This window comes from Lagenorhynchus albirostris, chromosome 1 (assembly GCF_949774975.1).
Source record: "Lagenorhynchus albirostris chromosome 1, mLagAlb1.1, whole genome shotgun sequence".
Classification (NCBI taxonomy): Eukaryota; Metazoa; Chordata; class Mammalia; order Artiodactyla; family Delphinidae; genus Lagenorhynchus; species Lagenorhynchus albirostris.
The window spans coordinates 25,985,476-26,005,109 of NC_083095.1; the positions used below are offsets into that span (position 1 = coordinate 25,985,476).

General features: G+C 46.6%; 1 protein-coding gene across 1 annotated transcript in view; it reads right to left on the reverse strand.

The window, feature by feature from the left end:
* LRRC74A (leucine rich repeat containing 74A) overlaps positions 1 to 18,945 on the reverse strand; it is a 44,239-nt gene extending 25,294 nt beyond the window's left edge. Inside the window, exons 1-9 of the mRNA XM_060163680.1 lie at positions 18,909 to 18,945; positions 17,031 to 17,159; positions 14,084 to 14,256; positions 11,745 to 11,852; positions 10,635 to 10,731; positions 6,046 to 6,095; positions 5,614 to 5,695; positions 1,811 to 1,896; positions 1,249 to 1,443 (exon numbers count right to left, since the gene is read on the reverse strand). Coding sequence (XP_060019663.1) covers positions 1,249 to 1,443; positions 1,811 to 1,896; positions 5,614 to 5,695; positions 6,046 to 6,095; positions 10,635 to 10,731; positions 11,745 to 11,852; positions 14,084 to 14,256; positions 17,031 to 17,159; positions 18,909 to 18,945 — 957 coding nt within the window. The remainder of the gene's footprint in view (positions 1 to 1,248; positions 1,444 to 1,810; positions 1,897 to 5,613; positions 5,696 to 6,045; positions 6,096 to 10,634; positions 10,732 to 11,744; positions 11,853 to 14,083; positions 14,257 to 17,030; positions 17,160 to 18,908) is intronic.
* Between the last annotated feature and the right edge of the window lie 689 nt (positions 18,946 to 19,634).

Genomic DNA, 19,634 nt, shown 5'->3' on the forward strand with positions numbered 1-19,634 from the left:
CATCCCTCTGCCTCTTGCTAGCTGCACGGCCTGACAAGTCACACAGCCTCAGTCTTCTCATCTGACAAGTGGGGCTACTGGAGCCTGCTCGGTAGGCCTGGGCCATGAAGAAGGAGGCAAATCACTTGATATGGAACCTGGCTTGTGGTAGGAGTCCCAGAAAGGGGACCTGTTAATAGAAGTCCTCATCTTACATCAGTTCCCAACTTCCCATGAACTTCTATGTTATAAATTAGCATCTATGAGCAAATTGATTTAAAATGAAATATGTATTCATTCTTTCACTTAATAAATATTCAATGGGCATCTGCTCTATGCCCAGGACTCTGCTAGGTACGGGGGATATAGTAATGGGCAAAGTCAAACACGTCTTTGTCTTCAGGAAACTTTCGAACTAGTGGTGACAGACAGTCAAATAGTCCCTCAAATGAGAGTATAAGGAAAAACTCCGGTGAGTTCTGTGTGAAGGGGCAAACAGGATGTGAGTGTTCCTGCAGGGTCCCTGGGGAATTGCTGCTCCAGCTGTGCTCTGAGGCAGACCAGCAATTGAGGCCAGTGGAGGGAGCACTGCAGGCCCTGCGGGAACGGAGATGAAAAAAGACCCTGAGGCCATGGCTGGAGTGCGGGGTAAACTGAGACTGGAGAATCACACAGGGTGAGAGGACGGGTTTTGAGCAACAGAGGCCATGGTGGGGGGGGCCTAAGTGGGAGGAGAGTAGGTGTGGGTGGGGATGGGTGTCAGATTTACGCTCAGAATCCGCACTCTGGCCGCAGTGTGGAGAAAACCTGGAGGAGGGAGTTCCCTGGTGGTCCAGTGGTTAGGACTCGGCACTTTCACTGCCAGGGCTGGGGTTCAATCCCTGGTCTGGGAACTAAGATCCCGCAGGTCTCTCAGCAAAGAAAAGCAAAGAAACTGGAGGAGACCCAGATGGGAGCAAGGAAGACCCTACCCTGTGCCAGGTGAGAGCAGAGGGTGACACTGGGTTTACAGCAGAGAGACAGCCAAGAACGTACGCACATATGAAGCACAAGGTAGATTTTCTCTCCAGCAACATCTAGCCCCATCGTCCTGCTGCCCCCACGCCAATACACACAGACACACACGTGCATGCACACACATGGACACACGGACACATACACAGATGCACACACATGGAAGCATGGACACACACGTGAATGCACGGACACACACACACACACACAAATGCATGCACAAGATGTCCCGTTCCCAGCTCGGGTGAAGACTACCTTCAGAACTTTGAGGCTTTCATTCAACTCCAATCCTTTGCTGATTTTGGACAGCCCTTCATTGTTGATGTTGTTGCTGCTGAGGTCTAGGTAGGCCAGGGAGTTGTTGAGTCTGAGGACCTCCCCTAAGGCTGCAGCCCCCTCGTTCCCAAAGCTGTTCATGGAGAGATCCAGTTTCTTCAGGGACGCGTTAGCCTGCAGGGAGAAGGGAGAACGGCAGCGGCATGAAGGCTGCATGCAACTCATCCAGCCAACGGGCCCCAATTTTTGTCCTCTGCTCTCATCCAGACAGGGTGCTCAGTGGTCCCCAGGAGGGAGATCAGCCAGATCTTCCCAGATCCCTCCCAACTGGGCTCAGAGTCTCCAGTACTCTCGAGGCTCATTCCCTTTGGGCTGAGGTCATTCCCTACCCCCTAGTTAAACTGTCGCCTTGAAGTACCCCCAAAGATGCCAACTAGGTTTCAGCAGGGTGAATTTACCCATGGGGAAGGGTTCAAGGTGGCTGACTCAGGGGCTTGGCCGTCCTTACCAGGGCTCAACACACCACTCCCGGAGGGCTTACCCGGAGACCGCTGCACAAGGCCACCACCCCCTGGATGTAGAGGTGGTTCCAGCCCAGGTCCAGCGACTGGAGCCCCACGTTGAGGGCTGTGGGAGGGAAGGGGTCATTTCAGCGTCCACCACACCCCAGAGAACCCAGTCTCAGGGTTGGCAGAGGTCCATCACATTGGGGATAAGAATCGCTCAATCCTCATGCAAAGCAAAACACGTAGGTAATAATTCATCAGTTATTCATTTAAACACAAAATTCTAAGACGATTCCCAAGGCTGGCAACAACGTAGTAAAATACTCATACATTGCAGGTGGCAAGCAAATGGTATACTCTATTTGGCAAAAACTATCTGGTCACAGACATTTTCCTGTTAAAATCTGTTTACTCTATCTCACAGCATTATCACCCCTGAGACTCTTCCTAAGGAGACAGTACAGGATTTAAGAAAAGCGACATGCTTGTAGATGTTTTCCCTGGCATCACTTATAAAAGTAAAGTTTGTGACTCACAGGGGAAGGGTAAAGCATAACATAAATATCCATCTGGTGGAAAATTAAACAACCATTAAAACAGATGGGGAGAGCACGGCAAACCTTGTATTTACATAGGAACACTATGGTGGGCATGGTGTGTGGTATTGCGCGATGTCTTTTTCATGGAGACCTATGGGAGCAGTGGAAGCCTCAGAATTTCCATCCGGGAGAGCTTTAGGGATACAACCAGGTGGAAGTGTGGAGGCATCAGGCTTGTCTAGAAGTTGGGTTTGCACAGAAATTGCACATTTTTTTAACTTAAAGATGCTTTTGCTCACGTGCTACATAGGGCTGGGAAAGGATCCTATTTAAACACTTCATCATTGTTATTTTTATCTGGGGAGGGTGGATGTGCCGAGGACACCATTGGAAGGAGAGACTAAAGTGCTCTTGAAGGATTATTGAGTGGGAGGAATCGCCTTCAGGCCCAGGAAAAATGTGTTATTCTGTTTTATTTATTTATTTATTATTTTTTAAAAAAAATCTTTGGCTGCATTGGGTTTTCGTTCTTGAAAGCGGGCTTTTCTCTAGTTGCAGCGAGCGGGGGCTACTCTTCGTTGCCGTGCGCGGGCTTCTCATTGCGGTGGCTTCTCTTGTTGCAGAGCACGGGCTCTAGGCACACGGACTTCAGTAGTTGTGGCTCGCGGGCTCTAGAGCGCAGGCTCAGTAGCTGTGGTGCACGGGCTTAGTTACTCCGCGGCATGTGGGATCTTCCTGGACCAGGGCTCGAACCTGTGTCCCCTGCATTGGCAGGCGGATTCTTAACCACTGCGCCACCAGGGAAGCCCCTGTTTTATTTTTTATGGACAGAACACTCTGTACTGATCATGTCTTTCTCGTGTCAACCACCAGGACAGACTTTCAGGAAAGTGCACAATACCTTCTATTATATTGAGAACAAACTTTTGTCCTGCCTTCATTCTCTCTCCCTGCCTGTCTCCCTCATCCTATTCTTATTTTTCTCTCCTCTTCTGTGCCAAGTCCCTCACTGAAGTTAAACCTTTTTTTTTAAAGATTTTTTTTGATGTGGACCATTTTTAAAGTCTTTATTGAATTTGTTACAATATTGCTTCTGTTTTGTGTTTTGCTTTTTTGGCCACGAGGCATGCGGGATCCTAGCTCCCCGACCAGGGATCGAACCTGCCCCCCTTGCATTGGAAGGCAAAGTCTTAACCACGGGACCATCAGGGAAGTCCCTTAAGTTAAACCTTGCAAGCCTGCCTCTCTTAAATGGCTACAAAATTAAAATTTTAATTCTGTTCTCAACACTTACTAGCTTTGTGACCTTAAACAGGTTACTTATCCTTCCCATACTTCTGTTTTCTTATTTATAAAATAGAGATGTTAACCTGTACAAGGTTTTTTTTTGTGAGGATTGATGTAAAAAGCCTAGTATGATGCCTGTCACATGGTAATCATCTTATATTTGGTAGCTTTAATAATAATAAAGATTCTTTTAAAACCTGCATATAGGGCTTCCCTGGTGGCGCAGTGGTTGAGAGTCCGCCTGCCGATGCAGGGGACATGGGTTCGCGCCCCGGTCCGGGAAGATCCCACATGCCGTGGAGCGGCTGGGCCTGTGAGCCATGGCCGCTGAGCCTCCGTGTCCGGAGGCTGTGCTCCGCAACAGGAGAGGCCACAACAGTGAGAGGTCCGCGTACCGCAAAAAAAAAAAAAAAAAAAAAAAAAAAAAAAAAGCCCTCCACGGCCAAAAAGGCCAAAACTCGACTCCTAACTCCTGCCCCCGCCCCCATACTGTTACTCCCTGAGTTTTCCCTTTAAGTAAATGACACCTGCCTCTAACCAGTGACTGAAACAAAAGAGTCGTGAGGCTCTCTCTCCCTTCCCTCCTTCTTCACATCAGCAAGTCCTTTCGGCTTTACTTGCAAAGTATATTCTGAATCCATCCACTGCTCAGGCACTACCTCCTCCCTGAGCTCACGCTGTTGTCCTGTTTAGCCTGGACCCCCACACCAGCCTCCTGACCAGCCTCCCTCTTCCATTCCTGTCCTCGTCAGCTGCGGGCTTCACACAGCACATCTGCCCCTGCACGCCGTACCGTTTCGCCCCACGCTCACATCCTCCACGACTCCTCGTCGTGCGCCGCGTGGATCCCAGGCTCCCTGTGTTCCATGGCTCCCGCGGCCCGACGTCAGGGGCTGCAGGCAACAGCCTCTTCTCCTTCCATCCTCCTCCCCTGTCCCCTCTGCTCCAGCCACACTGGCCCCCCAGTTCCTCAAACAGGACGCACTCCATTCTTTCTGCCTGGAGCCCTGTGTGTCCAGACCCTAGCACGGCTCTTTCTTCTTTGATATTCAGGTTTCAACAAAGAGCCACCCTCCCTGTGGGGCTTCCCTCACCACTCCATCTAGATTAGCGTCCCATCCCTACTGCTAGGAGTCCTTTCCTTTTCTACTCATTCCCCCCAGGAATGACCATTTAGGTCTCTTTCTTTTATAACACTTTTGCAGTGAAACCTCCCCAGACATCTCTCGCTGTGTATGTGTGAGAGCGTCTCTGAGACACGTATAGAGGGGAAACTGTGTCATAGAAAATATATACATTTTTGACGTTAGTAAACACTGTCCGATTGTTCTCCAAAGCGCCTTTACCTAGTAGACTTGTGAGTGTTCCTATTTCTTGCTTGTATTAGCCCCTGATGTTCTCTGACGGGAAATTTTTACAGCTCTGCTAGATGACAAGGGAGATCTTTTTGTTGTTTTATTTTTCATGTTTCTAAACATGGGCACTTGGCTTTCTTTTGTCACTGTCCATATGCTTTGACCATTGTTTCATTGGGAGTCTTTATCACTGCCTAATGGAGCTATAGGAGCTTTTATCAATATTCTGAAGAGTAATCTTCTATATGATACAAATGCTGCACATTTCTACTCCTTAACTATTGCTTGTTTTCTATCATTGCCCCACAATGTCTTTTATCACAAGCAAGTTTTAAACTTACCGTTGTCAAATATATGAATCGTTTCTGTTACAGTTTCTGCCACTATTCTGTTACAGTTTCTGCCCATTTCTGTTTAATAATCCGTAGTCTCCCTGAAGTCAGCAAGTTACTTCTCTCTACGTTCTTCTAATCATTTTAAAGTTTACTTCCCACATTCAGGTGTCTGCTCCATTCAAAGTGTACTTCGGTGTGGTTTACATCACTTTTTATAATCAGAACGTTCAATAACAATAAGAAACTGGAGCTGCAGCTCTGACAAGCTATCATACCCCACGTCCCTCTCCTTTGCTGGTTCCTCCCTCCACGGAAGACTCACCCAGCATCTGCCCCAGGTACTCTCCTGCCTTATCAGAGAACTGGTTGTGACTGAGATCCAGCGACTTAATTCTGTAATTGGTCTAGAGAAAGAAACAGTGCAGAGAGAGGTAATTTTTGTCTTCTTTGTGACTGCAAATACCTCTCTTAGAACAGTGTGGGCCCCCATATGCCCAAAATTAAGTAGACTAGTGTTCTTAGACTGAGGACAATTTCTTGTTCATTTCCTGCTGAACTGTTGATGACTGCTGCGAGAATTTAGCACCATCCAAACAGTCCTACCACTTGCTGAGGTTTTTGATAGGATTGACGGAGTCTAAATACTCTCCAGCTCCCTAAATCAGGCAAGTAGCCTCACCTCCCTGTGCTCAGAGCCACCCATCTCCCGGGGCATCTCTCACATGACTGGCTGCACCCGTCTCTTGCTTCTTACCGATAGGGCTTGGCAAAACAGCTCTGCGGCTTCTTCCTTGAAGTTATTTCCTGTAGTGAAGGGGGGCATTAGCAATGTTCTCCAGACTAAGGCTCCCTTACTCCCTTACTCTCCTAGCCCTGCTAGCCTCTTGCCTTTGAAACAATCAGACGTAGAAAAGGTGGCAAGTACTTAAAGCAAATGTTTGGGCATAGGCGAACACAGGGGAAAAAAGGCAACCAGTTACCATCTCTTTAACAGTCCTTCCCTCCTCTCTCTGCCATGACTGTCCAGGGAGTTCCAGGGGTTGGTACACCATACCCTGTGCATTGACAGCATCCACCCCTAGCCTAACGCCGAAAATGTGTAACATTATAAAAACGCTAATCCAAGTCTGAGCAGCAGGGTTGGGACTAGAGGGATGAATGAGGCACTTGAAAATCTCAGTAATCACGATGGGTAATATCTTAATATTTTAAAATCCAAATCAATGCAAAAACATCTATGATGAACCAAATTTTAAATAAAGGCAGAATCTGACCCTGTACTTGCATGGCCAGGCCTCACTCGCCTCACCCCGATCTGTCCCTGTTGGACCCTGTTTTTTATTTAAAGTGCTGATTTTTTTTTCATCATGGATTTGTTTTCGCATTAATCTTCACTTTCAAAAATGTTGCATTATGATATTATTTACTTGGTTACTGAGTTTTTTTGTTGCCCCTTAAGTTTTGTGGCTGAGGTGAGTGCCTCCCTTATCTTACCCTAGCCCTAGATTGCTAAGCGATCTAAAACATTGGTGATTTCCAGAGAATAAATGACACAAACCCTTACACCCAAATTTCTCCTTTGAAACCTTAATAAGCTCTATGCCTCTAGCACCTAAAAAGTGCTTGGCACATAACAGGTGCTCAGTAAATCCTTACTGAATGAATGAAAAAATGAATGAACCCACTGAAACACAAGTACTTCTTTGGCTGTTTCTGGTACCAGGGCAATAAAATGAGATAATAATCTAGTCAATGTATAAAATTAGGCAATCTATATTCAAATTGTTGTGTTTATACCATTGGTTACCAACAGTGCATTGGCTGTAAGAAATCATTTGGGAAGCTTGATAAAACACAGATTCTTAGATCCCTCTCCCTAAAGATTCTGATTCAGCAGCCTGGGATAGGGCTGGGAAATTTGTAGTTTTGCAAAGAGCTTTCTGTATTAATATTATATTAGAGGTCTTAGCCAATACAGTCAGAAACCTCTCTAGGAGCTATAAATATTGGAAAGAAGAGACAAAAACTTCCATCGTTTGCAGACATGGTCACCTACCTAAATAATCCAAGAAAATTAACAAAATGTTAGAACTAGTAAGATAATTCAATCAAGTGGCTGGTAATAGGCTCAGTGTACAAAAATTAATAGCTCTCACACATACCAATAATAAGTATTGATAATTAGAAAACGTGATAGAAAAACATTCTATTCTCATAAGAATAAAATGATAAAAGACCTAAACATAAAGCTAATATGAAATATGCATGACTTATAATGAAGTAAAACTATAAAATTTATTGAAGAACATAAAAAAGACCTGAAGAAAGCATGTTCTTAAATGAAGATATCCAATACTTTAAATATGTCAATTCTTTCCTGAATTTACCTAGAATATTAAATATAACCCCAACCAAAATCCCAGTAAGTTTTCTTTTTAATGGAACTTGACAAAATGATTCTAAAATTCAACTGGAGGAGAAACCACACAAGAAAGCCAAGATTACTTTGAAAAAGGTCAGACTTTGTCCACTCAAACATAAAATATATTATAGCATATCATATAATTATAAAACTAATATATTGAATATTACATACTTGATATATCATTTTAATTACAACTAATTATTATATTATGTAGCATATTATAATTTTAACATTCTAAGCATACTAAAACAGTACAGTGTTGGCATAGAAATAGATTAATGAGGTGGGATAGAGACTCTAGAAAGGAACTTATATTTATATGGGAATTTAATAGATGATGACATTCAAATTAGTTAATGGTAGATTATTCAACTAATGATGCTGGGGCACCTGGCTGTTAGTTTTGGAAATAGAATGTTTGACTCCTACCTAATGCCATGAACAAAAATAAGTTCTAGGTATATTGAAGGTCTACGTGGAAAAAAACAAAATTACAAAAATATTTGAAGAAAGTAAAGAAAAATATTTTTAAATCTGAAGTAGGAAACCATTTTTTAAGCAAGCCTACAGAAATTAAATCCATAAAAGAAAAGACTGATGAACTTGACAACAGTAAGTATACAAACTTTCATGTAAGAAAACACCATGAAGAAAGCCATATGTAACATTCAAGTATGAGTATCTGTAGTATATAAAGAGTGCCTAACACTTAAGAATACAAACAACCCCATATAACAATTGGCCATTTCTTAGAAGAAGAAATTAAAATGAAAATAAGCATCTGAAAAGATGTTCTATTTCAATAGTAATGTGGGACTGTAATAAAGATAATAATAGTGGTGAACAGTTATTGAATACTTGCGTCCTATGTACTGTTCTAGGTGATTCAGATTTTAATTAACGTCATCCTCACAATCACTGCCTGAGACAGGTAATATAATTGTCCCTAGTTTATAAATGAGAAAAGTGAGTCACAGAAGGGTTAAATAAATTGCCTAGTGTCAAAGCTGGAATCTGAACCCAAGTACTGTGACTTCAACACACTTAACTGTCTGGTTCACAAACAGCTTGGTAATAACCCTTCTGGTGGAGATATAGGGGAAACAGACATTCCACTGGTGGAATTATAACCTGGTATAGTCTTCTTAAGGGAAATTTGGAAATTAATTTTTAACTTCACTAAAACGGGTATACCTTATATTGAATAATTCTGCTCTGGGGTGTCTGTAGAAATACTAGAACATGTGCTCAAAAGATGCATGGATAAGAAAATACTTTAAAAATTATCTGGAAGATTGAAAAACTAGAAATGACCTAAATGCACTCCCCTTCAAAAAGGGGGATATTAGATAAATTATGCTATAATCATACCATGAAAAACTACCCAGGAGTTCAAAACAATGAGACAAATCTATCGTTTCTGCCATAGAAAGAAATCCAAGATATATTTAGAGGGGAAAAAAGGAAAATTGGAGAATAATATGTAGTAAAATTCATATTAAAAAATACATAACCTCTGTTTCTGTATTTTCTCTCTGGATACTTTTAAGATCTTTTTATCTTAGGTGCTTTTACTATGATATACTCAGGTGTGGATTTCTTTTTCCTTTACTGTACTTAGGACTCACCAGGATTCCTGTATCTGAGAATTCATCAGTTCAGGAAACACGTTAGCTATTATTTGCTCATATATTGTTGTTCGCTTCTTCTGGACCGCCTATTAGCTATATTGAGTCTATTCATTCCTTTATATTTTTATCTTTTATATTCTCTATATCTTTATCTTTCTATACTGCAAAGATAGATAAAGTATCCTTTTATCTATTTTCCAGGTCACTAATTTTATTCACTGTATCTAATTTGCTGTTGAATTTATCCATTGAGTCTCTAATTTCAATAATTATATATTTTTCATTTGTAGAAGTTTTATTTTGGGGGGGATCTATTAAAAAATAGTGATTTGTTCTTGTATGTTTTATGTTCTTAATCATATCAAACTTGATTTAGAGTTGGGTGCAAGATATCTATTTATTAGAAGTTTCAGTTAATTGATAGTGCTCTTGTGCAGTTTGATGGATAAATTTTATGGTCACTCAATTTACAGTCTATATAGGATAACGTTATTTCCTGAAGTTCTCGAGGGTCCCATGCTATTACTTGGTGGGTCTGACAGCTCTCATGGTGTTTCCTTGTTTTGCAGTTTTGGACTGTGAGCCCATCTTTAGCGGAGCTTTATCTGTGGGAATCCCCAGCAGCCTGGAGCCTGTCAGAGGTTTATGTTTGTTTCTGTTGGGTGCCCCAAGGTATTACCAACATAGGACCACTTTGCATGTTCATTTCCTGCCATAGGGATTCCAGCACCCTGAAGATAGTATAAATGCAAACCATAAACCTGAGTGAGGGCAGGTCTGTGGGTAATAGAGTTCTCAAGTGACTTTTTTTTCTGTGAGCGAGACTGATAATAAACTAATTAAAAATTAGTTATACTACAGGGGGTCAGGTAGTAATAAGTGCTGTTAGGAAAACCAGGAAGAGAAACAGGTTAGAGAGTGATGGTGACGGGGAGGTGCTGCTTTGATAGGTCAGAGAAGTCCCCTTAAGGAGATGACCTGTGAGCAGAGGCAGGAATGAAGGGGGAGCGGGAGCTGTGCAGGTATCTGGGGTAGAGACTTTCCAGCAGAGGTGGGAATATTGCAAAGTGAATCAGAAGTCGCTTGTCCAGGACAGCCGTGAAGCCAGTGTGGTTGTGGAGAGGGGACGAGAATGGTTGGAAGAATCTAGCAGGGTGTAGACACTGTGTTCTGGTCTCTGACATCAGCAGGACCTGGTCTGGCTCAGTTAGACCCTGGATCTCTCTGCTCTGACCCTTCTCTCCATTACATTCCCAGTGTCCTCCCCACCCTCCTTCATAGGCTCACCTGAAAGCTGAAGACTAAAGAGCGAAGAGGTGTTATTCTGGAGGAACTCACAGAGGATTCTGGCCCCCTCCAAACCAAGATCATTGTCGGAAATATTCTAAAAGGCAAGAGAACACTTAAGTATGCGACAATCCCACCAAAGGGCCCTCATTAACAAATGATGGGGGTGGGGGCTTACTTGAGGCCTACCCTGAGGGAGTAGGGGTGGGGTGGGGAGAGCAGGGCTGGGGTGAAAGGATGGGAAGGGTTAGGGTGGTGCAAAGTGGAAGAGGAGGAGGAGAGGAACCCCTGGCTTTTCTGATGCTTCACTGTGAAGCTCTCAGGCTGATCTCAGTTCTCTGACGTTGACCTCAGTGACTCCCCACCTCCCCAATTTAGCCCTGGTATTTCAGATAAGCACATTGTATTATTATTATTTTTGAAACCTAAGACAACTTTATTTGGAGGGTTTGGCATGAAACAATTGAAAAATGAATTTAGAGTAAGCAATCATTGTAATTCCCTTCATTGGTTCACGAGCATGAATCACTGTGCTCAGAAGTCGTAGGGGTATAAACGGACATGGTCCTTTCAGGTGAGTGGGAGGGACTTTACATAAGCCAGCCATTAGCATCTTAATTGTCTTTCCCCTTCTTTCTTTAATTTTTAAAATTGTGGTAAAATAGACGTAACGCAACATTTACCATCCTAACAATTTTTAAGTGTACAATTCAATGGGCTGAAGTACGTTCACATTGCTGTGCAGCCATCATCAACATCTGTCTCCAGGCAACACTGTATTTTATAGAATTATTTCATGGCTTTATTTTCTTTAAGAAAGTTTACATTAAGGCAACTCTAAAGTAAGTTTGTTCATTTAGGGGCTTATGAGATCCAGATGGAAATGGTTTCTCAGGGTTTCCTACGGCCACAGGGAACACAGTGCCCCTGGCCAGGCTCTTATGTGTGGAACCTCCTCTGAGAAGTTGCTTCCAGGGGAGGGGAGGCCCCAGACTGATTGCAGAAAGCCTGGAGGCTGGCCTGGCCTCGGGCAGGGGACGCTGGCTTCTCTGAAGTGGGTTCTGAGACTCTAAGCATGGTTGTAGGAACTGGTAGAACAGGGCACAGTACCATCTCCTGCAGGTAGTAGTTCTCCTGTAGCATCTCCACCAGGCTCAAGATGCCCTCCTCCGTGATACTATTGTCTGCCAGCTCCAGCGTGAGAACAGACGTGTTGGACTTCAGCCACCACAAGGGGAGGGGGAGAGAGACAGAGGTGGTTGGTGACCTAGTCAGTTCCCTGCCCTTGCCCAGAGCCCATCACCCCTCTCGAATATCCCAGCCACGTCAGAGGGTACAGAGAGGCAGGCTAGCGATTCTGGAGGAGTGGCTAGGAACAGGAGAATAGCGCAGGGGACAAGCCATCCCAGTGAGTTTTGCTAGGATGACATGCTTATTCTGGGCACCTCCCTCCCCAAAAGGGGTACCAAGGGGGATTTAGAAAAGGGACATTAAAATAAAGTCCTGAAAAAGATGAGGCACAAGGGTGAGCTGAACAGATTTTAACTGTTTAGCTTTAAGGAGAGAGGCCTGTGACCTACTCCAAGTTTAAGGAGAATGTGCTATTTAAGAAGCGTATTTAAGCATAACGCCTTTACTGTGCCTGATTCCTTCAGAGGCCTTTCTTCTAGTTCAGGCTTAAGGGTTGTTGCCTCAAGGCTGTTTAGAAGGAGCTGGAACTTAAATCTTAAATAAATATCTACATCCAAGTTAGTCTGCATTCCCACAGGGAGCAAGACAGGTGGAAATGACTGGCATTGCAGCATGAGGGACTGGGGTTAGCTCTAACCAGAACTTTTGTCCTTCCCTTCCCCACCGTTCCCCGTGCAGAAAGGCACAGAGAACAGACATGTCTTTGAATTTGAGCGGTTTTCAGAGCACACAAAGCAGTGAGAGAAGTAGCTCTCGTTTCAGGCAAAGGGAAAGTGTGATAGTGTGAATTACTGCAAGGCAGAATGGCCCCCCAGGGCCTTCATGAAGTGTCTTCGGGCCTCCGCTCTCTTGCAGGGGTGGGAAAATTCAGTCGTGCTCAAAGGCAAGCGAGATGGCTCAGGGGGCCCCCCAGTCTAGGTGTCATTTAGCAGAAATGGGGGCTGAAGGACCACTTTCAGAGTCATCCCGGGGACCAGCACAGTATGTGGTGTAGCAGGTGGCCTGATCACCAAATCCATTCACATTCATTTCACACGAGTGAGTATCTGTCACCCTCTGTGCTAACTGCCGAGGAAACAGGGATGAACAGAGACCATTCCTCCTCTCGAGGGGCTCATAGTCCACCAAGTCCAACGGCATGGAGATAGGTGGAGGAGGGACAGACCCAAAGAAGTATGAAAATGATCCCTCCTATCGGAATACTCTTCCTCTAAGCCAGGGAAACACAACATGTGAGAAGTTAAACAGTACCAAAGATAAATAAAAGTTCAGTCCATTGGAATGCCACAATGATTGTCAAATGGATGATACAAAGAATCAGAGAAGAAAAACTCCCCTTAAACAGAAACTGCTGTTACTGAGAGACAAGTGGCCCAAGTTCTGAGTGGATTTTATTATTATTTCCATGAAGCTCATGAGGTAATGGTGAATTCCTAACACTTCATTAATCAGTCTTTCAACGCTCCATAAATTTCAAGATGGCTTTGTTCTTTCTCTGCCCTTCCCTCCCTTCCCTCCCCCTCCCCAGAGAGCAGCACAATCTCACGTCATGTGACTTCTTAATGGGCCTGCGCTAAGTGCAAATGCAGTTATGGTTCCAAAAATGGGTGCTTTTTTTAAATATCGAAATTCTTCTTTACTGTCCTAAGTGAACAGTGTTGTGCTGACATACACCTGTTACATTTTCTGTTTTCCTGGGATGGAGTCAGTTTTGTATATAATCAATTATAGAAAGCTATGATGAGTTCAAGGACAAGTCTTATCATTCAAGCCAAGCTGGAGAGAACATTCTTCCTGTGGGAAAACATGATCCACTCTACAGTGTGGTCTTGAAGATTTACCTAACATACTGCAAAAGGCAGACATCAAATGGAATGGCTCAGTAGTGAACTCATTTATGGCAAAGGTGAGCTTTGGAATTGAGATCTGGTTGACATTTTGCATTGTGTTCTCACATTAGCGTTTGGGCCCAAGCCCAGACCAGTTGCTTCTCCAGGGCCCACAGCCTGGTGCCTTTGCTTTCTAAGGAAACAGCATAGACTTCCAAGGCCCAGGTCTCTAGCAGCCTCCTTCCCAGGAGCTAATGGGCATCCATGCCTGTTGGGGAAAGCAACTGGTAGTCATGCAGAGTCTAGGGCAAGGTGGGCATAGAGGTTGCAATGCAGGGTCCCAAGGTGGGGCTCTCTGACTCCTGGGCCTACCACCCTGTCAAGTCCCCACTTCTGCCAGCCTTCACGTGCCCGCACTGGTATGCTCACCACCAGGGCTATAGCAATAGCCTTGGTACCCCTGGGGCCCAGCCCACGGTGGTTGAGGTTCACATAGGACTCCTCCATGTTCCGGATGAAGTAGGAGACGGGCACTACGCCCACAAGTCTGCAGGCCTCCAGGTACAGCTCCTTTTGTCTGGTGGTGAAAAATTTCTCCGTATCTGCAGAAAAAGATGCAAGTGGATGAAGCAGAGTTTCTCTTCTACCTTTGCCTTATCTCCCTGTTAACCCAGACCACATTCGATTCTGACTGGTGTCCCCTCTTGTCTGAGGCTCTGTCCCTATGGGTGTATGTTCCAGCTCCAACTGGAAAGTCAGCCAGTGGTGGGAGACCCTAAATCCAGAAAGCCCCATGTGGACATCTCCCTTTGGGTAAGAGAGAAGGCCCCTGGTTTTAGGCTCCACGCTACCTAGGAGAAACAATATGCTCCGTCCCCACCTTCCCAGGTTGACTGCATCTAGTGACTGAGCACAAGGGTGTGTGAGCGCATCCTTGCCCACCTCAGGACAGCTTTGAAAGGCCAACCAGACAAAAAGCTGGTGATTGGTGATGGCTGAGGGAGTCTCCATTGCAGTTTTAGTTTCACTACCACTGTAAAAATGTGAGCCACAAACAGTTTTACTAAAGATGTAGAGAAGTACCAACTAGAAAAAGCCCAAGTAGGACACAGTGGGCTTCTGAAGGTGGCAGATCAGTGCAAGATGGAGAGACCCCCAAATCCGTCGGAAACAAACTTGCATTTGAGTGGGTTTGCTTCTTTCAAAGACTTGCATGTCATTTTTCCTCACAAAAACGACTGTCATTCCTACTTTACCAATGAACAGAGCTAGCCCCAAATCACACACAGCTGATAAGTACTTGAACCAGCGAACAGAATGGGGGCTTCTCTTCTCCATTCTAACCTCTTGGGGGCTTTTGTTCCTTGGGCTTTAGACCATCCTGACTCGTGGTCGGTGGGCAGAGGGCCTCCCTGGGTTCTGGATGCCCCACAGCCCTGTCCTCATGAAGCAAGCTCTGTTGACACAGGGCTTTCCATGGTCAGCGGGGGTCTAAGCCGGCATCTGTTTTTTTTCCTTCAGATCTCAGAGTCTTTGGCCAACCCACCCCAGACATTTCTAAGACGGACAATGAAAGCTTTGTTGGTGAAAGGACAGGGTCTTTGCAAGGAAGTTGATTTTGCAGGCGTGGCTACAAACTGGGCTTCTTTTCCCGGTGGTTGCAGACCAGGATTTTTCAGCCTCGGCACTAAGGACATTTTGAGTTGGATGATTCTCTGCTGTGAGGGGCTGTTCCGTGCAGTGTAAGATATTTGGCAGGATTCTTAGCCTCTGCCCATGAGATTCTAGTAGCATCCCCCCACCCCTCACCCCATCCCCAGTTTGCCAAGTGTCCCCTGGGGTACAAAATCGCCTGTCGTATAGGAAGAGCAGCACGTGGTGGCCGAGCAACTTCCCCTCTTCCGTAGCCTCACCACCAGCTTGCTATTCCCACCTGGCTCATGTCTGAGTTCATCCCAGGAAGCCCTTCCTGCCCCATTCCCAGCATCTCAGCACCAGCTACAGAGGCACCAGAAGCTGGAGGAGCTGAGCCCTGGGTGTCCGTCCGACACAGAATAGTTGGTGCCAGGTTCAGTCGTTAGAGGCTCCTGTTTGCTAAAGCAGAGTAGGTAACCCCCAGCTTTGTCCTTGGCACTCACTCTGCTCCGTTTGATTCTGCGGACGCCTTCTAGCTGTATTCCCTAGGTTACGTTTTAGAGGCAGCTTGCAACAATGTTATCACTTGCCGGGAGGGGCGGTGGGGAGGGGCAATGAGCTAGAAAGCTGGAGTCTGGGACAAAACATCCAGTGTTTCCATCTGCCACCCTGCCAACCAGGTAAAATTCAGTGTCGCAAGCAATATCACCAGCAGCCTCGAAGCAGAAAAGAAGTTAGGAGGGCAACAACAAGCTCCCCGGGCGGTGGCAGGGAGGAGGTCTGTGTTGAGGATGAAGTTGTATGTGGACCCTGGTGGGGGGGGCGGTGACCATGGAGACGAGCAGAGCAGCTTCCCCTGCATCTCTGCTGCCACTGATCACAGCCTACCACCTAGCGCCGGGACACAGGAGGGAAAGGGCCACTGGGCCAGCTGGCCTCAGCCCGGGAAGTTGGGGGCCGGCCCATCAGGTGGAGCCAGTACCGTTCTGGCCCTGCTTCCCAAGTGCCCTTTTTTGCACTTCCTTCCTTGGGGAAACTGGAAAGGAGAAGAGGGTGGAGGTGTTGTTTGCAGTAACAGAGTCTTTGCTCCAACTCAGCTTGCACCCCTCCCCATACCTAGACACGCTTGGATTTGTTGGAGGGAAAAAACACAGGGAAGGAAAACACGGGGCTCTCAAGCTGGGGAAACAAGAGCTCTAATGTGAGTAGAGGAACGTCGTCAGGATGCAAGATGGGCCGTAAATCCTCCAGGGGCCCCTGGAATATGGAATAGGGAAGGTAGATCTACAAGGTGGGGGGAACATGGGGTCGGCAGACATCGGCAAACTCTCGGTGGCCTTGGGCAACTCACACAATCCTTCTAAACCTCAGTTTCCCCCCTCTGTAAAGGGCAGGTAATAACGCCTACCTCCCGGGACTATTGCAAAGGTGACGTAAGATGCCATGTGGAAACGTTCAGAAAACCAGAAGCCCCTGTTCACTTATTGCTCCAGCTTTCAGCAAGTTGATGGGACCCCTCTGCTCATGAGTCCAGCCACGAGCATGGGGCAGCAGAGACTGCTGCCCCCGGGCCAGCCTCGGGGAGGTCGTGGCATAAAACTGAGCACCGGTGTTTCTGCCCCGTTCCCTCTGCAGCACATCCCACCGGGCAGAGCCTTGGCCAACTGGGAAACTGATTTCTCCAGCTTCTGAGGAAGGAGGCAAGCCACCCCTCACCCACCAAAGGCCCCCGCTCGCTCACCTTCGATCTCAAGGTCTGTTTCTGAGCTCTCCCGGGCTGGTTTCTCTTTTTCGACAGCCATGGGGGCTTCTGCCTCACAGTAGAGTGTTTCGTCACTGCTCTGCCGTGCCAACATGGTGTCACTCTCATCTGGAAGAAAAACTCATCTCCTTGATTCTGGAAACGAAACCCGCTGGCCTTTCAGGTGGAGCCCACCACTGGCCGCCCTGGGCCTCTGTTTCTCTCATCTGCAACTCGAGTCCTGGCTGCAGCCTTTGTCCCTCAGCCTCGCGTGGCTCAAGGTGCCAAGGGACTACAGCCTTCCTTCAGCCCTGCCAGGGGGGCTCCCCTCTATGAGCCCTGTTTCCCTGACACAGAGCTGCCTCCTGGCTGAATCGTCTGTGCTAAACGCCCGTCGTGTTCTCTGGAGGCCTCGCTCCTGTCCCACCCCCTGTGTTGGGCCAGCCTTGGACGTTGGCTGCTTGCTCCTTCTTTTTTTTTTTTGCGGTACTCGGGCCTCTCACTGTTGTGGCCTCTCCCGCTGCGGAGCACAGGCTCCGGACGCAAAGGCTCAGCGGCCATGGCTCACGGGCCCAGCCGCTCCGCGGCATGTGGGATCTTCCCGGACCGGGGCACGAACCCGCGTCCCCTGCATCGGCAGGTGGACTCTCAACCACTGCGCCACCAGGGAAGCCCTGCTTGCTCCTTCTTTTCCTTCTTATTAGCTTGGGTGGTGTTCAGGGTTTGCTTTACTCTTTCAGGGAAGGACGTGTGCTAATGCCTAGAATTCCTCATTGGCAGGCACAGATGATGCTGGGAGGGCAAGGGGAAGGGCAGGTGACTTGGGTCAAGTGTAAAATAAAGCGGAACAGAAGCAGTTCCAGAGAGTGAGAGGGATAACTTGATTCCTAAGGACCTGACCTAGCTTCTCTTCCTTCCAGTCCAAATTTATGACCACGCAGAAGGAAGGGCTTGCAAATCTCCCTGGGATTGAAACTAATTGCTATGATTAAATACAAGTGTCCTGGGCTTCCCTCACACTAGTCCCCTGCACTTGCTAGATGTGATTTTTCTGCCATTGGGCCACTGATCTGGAAACAGCCCTGGGCTCCTGAAAGCCACACAAAGTCCAGGGCTAGTCCTCCCACGTCAGCAGGTTGCAGTGGTTTCAGGAAGCCAGGCTGCACCCCTGGATGGCCTGTCAAAACTCAACCGACCTTCTCTCTTCGGGTGGGCTGAGCATTCATGGCATGGGTCGCAAGTTTTGACCCCCCAGTTTCTAAGATAGTGGAGCTCCTAATGATTCCATGCAGGTTTGTGTCCTTCTCAGCCCTTGTCCATAGACCCAAGCTCCAACATTTATTTCCCAGCCTATAAGACAAGGTCTGTGTGACAAGGGGTGGAAGTAGCAGTCAGACATTTAGAAGACATACAGCAGCTTAGCCATCAGACGTAGCCCTCAAAAAGGGATGATTTCTTAATTTCCTCATTAGATAAACAATTTTAGAATTCCATCCAACCAGTGGAATGTTGGTAACTGTTTAACTGGCTCTCCAGAAAAAAAAAAAAAAATCCTGCTTTGTAATGTTAGCCAATTCAGGTGGTGTAAATATTCCTAACATGGCTGATTTCCAACTACCAACATGACATGGGCCAGCTCACAGAATGAAAGTTAAAGTCAGCCAGAGCTGGTGTGAGCCAGTTCCAGCACAGCGTTGCAACCAACTCTCTCACTCCCTGTTTGGCAAGCCCCGAAGTCAAGTCAATGTCACACATCACCCCAATTCTAGAGGGTCCCAGGAGAGGAGGGAAGGGCGCTTCCGGGTCTATGTGGTCACTAGGCATTACACTGAGGCAGCCAGAAGGGCCTGAGTGGTGAGAAATGGGATGCATTGTCACCTTTTGTCTCAGGCTCAAGAGGGTCGCCATTGTCCATGGTGCCGGGGCCCTCTCAGGGGCTGCTGCCAGCTTCTTGCCACCTTTCTGCTGCTTCCCTAAGAAGCTACCTGTCGGTTCACCTCTGTCTCAAACTTTGCGTACCCTGCCCTCACCTAGACAGATAGTTATCCTTCTATTCCAGCAAGCCCTGGGGAGAGTGGGTTTTGGTGGGACATGTCTGGATTTGACCCCAACTCTGTCTGGGAGAGGTAGCTACTTCCCGGGATCATCAAGGAGAGAGGTACAGCTCTATTCCTGGGAGCCCTGTTGAAAGGATGCCCACCTACCTGCAACTTTATGACTTAGGACCCACTTTAATTTCATCTTCAACATTCCATGACCTCATGCGGTCATTGTGATCCACGTGGGTGGACCTGGCAACAGCAAGCCTCCCAGCCTCCTGGTGGCTCTGGTAGTCATCTTTTCTCTTATATCTGCTGGGGCCAAGCCCAGGCTTGGCTGTGAGTGTGCAGGTGCTGTGCGGGGGCCTCTAGGTGGAGTTGTATTTCCCTCTGAGTCAGGACCAAACCCAAGCCCCTTAATCAGGTGACTGCTTTGAGCTGCCACCATGTTCTTCTCTCAAGGTGCTTCAGGTACGAAATATTTCAGTGATGGGTGAGGTCAGTTTTCTTCTTCCCAGTTCATCTTGCTTTTTTCTTTACCCCTTGGGAGAGTATCCTCAACCTT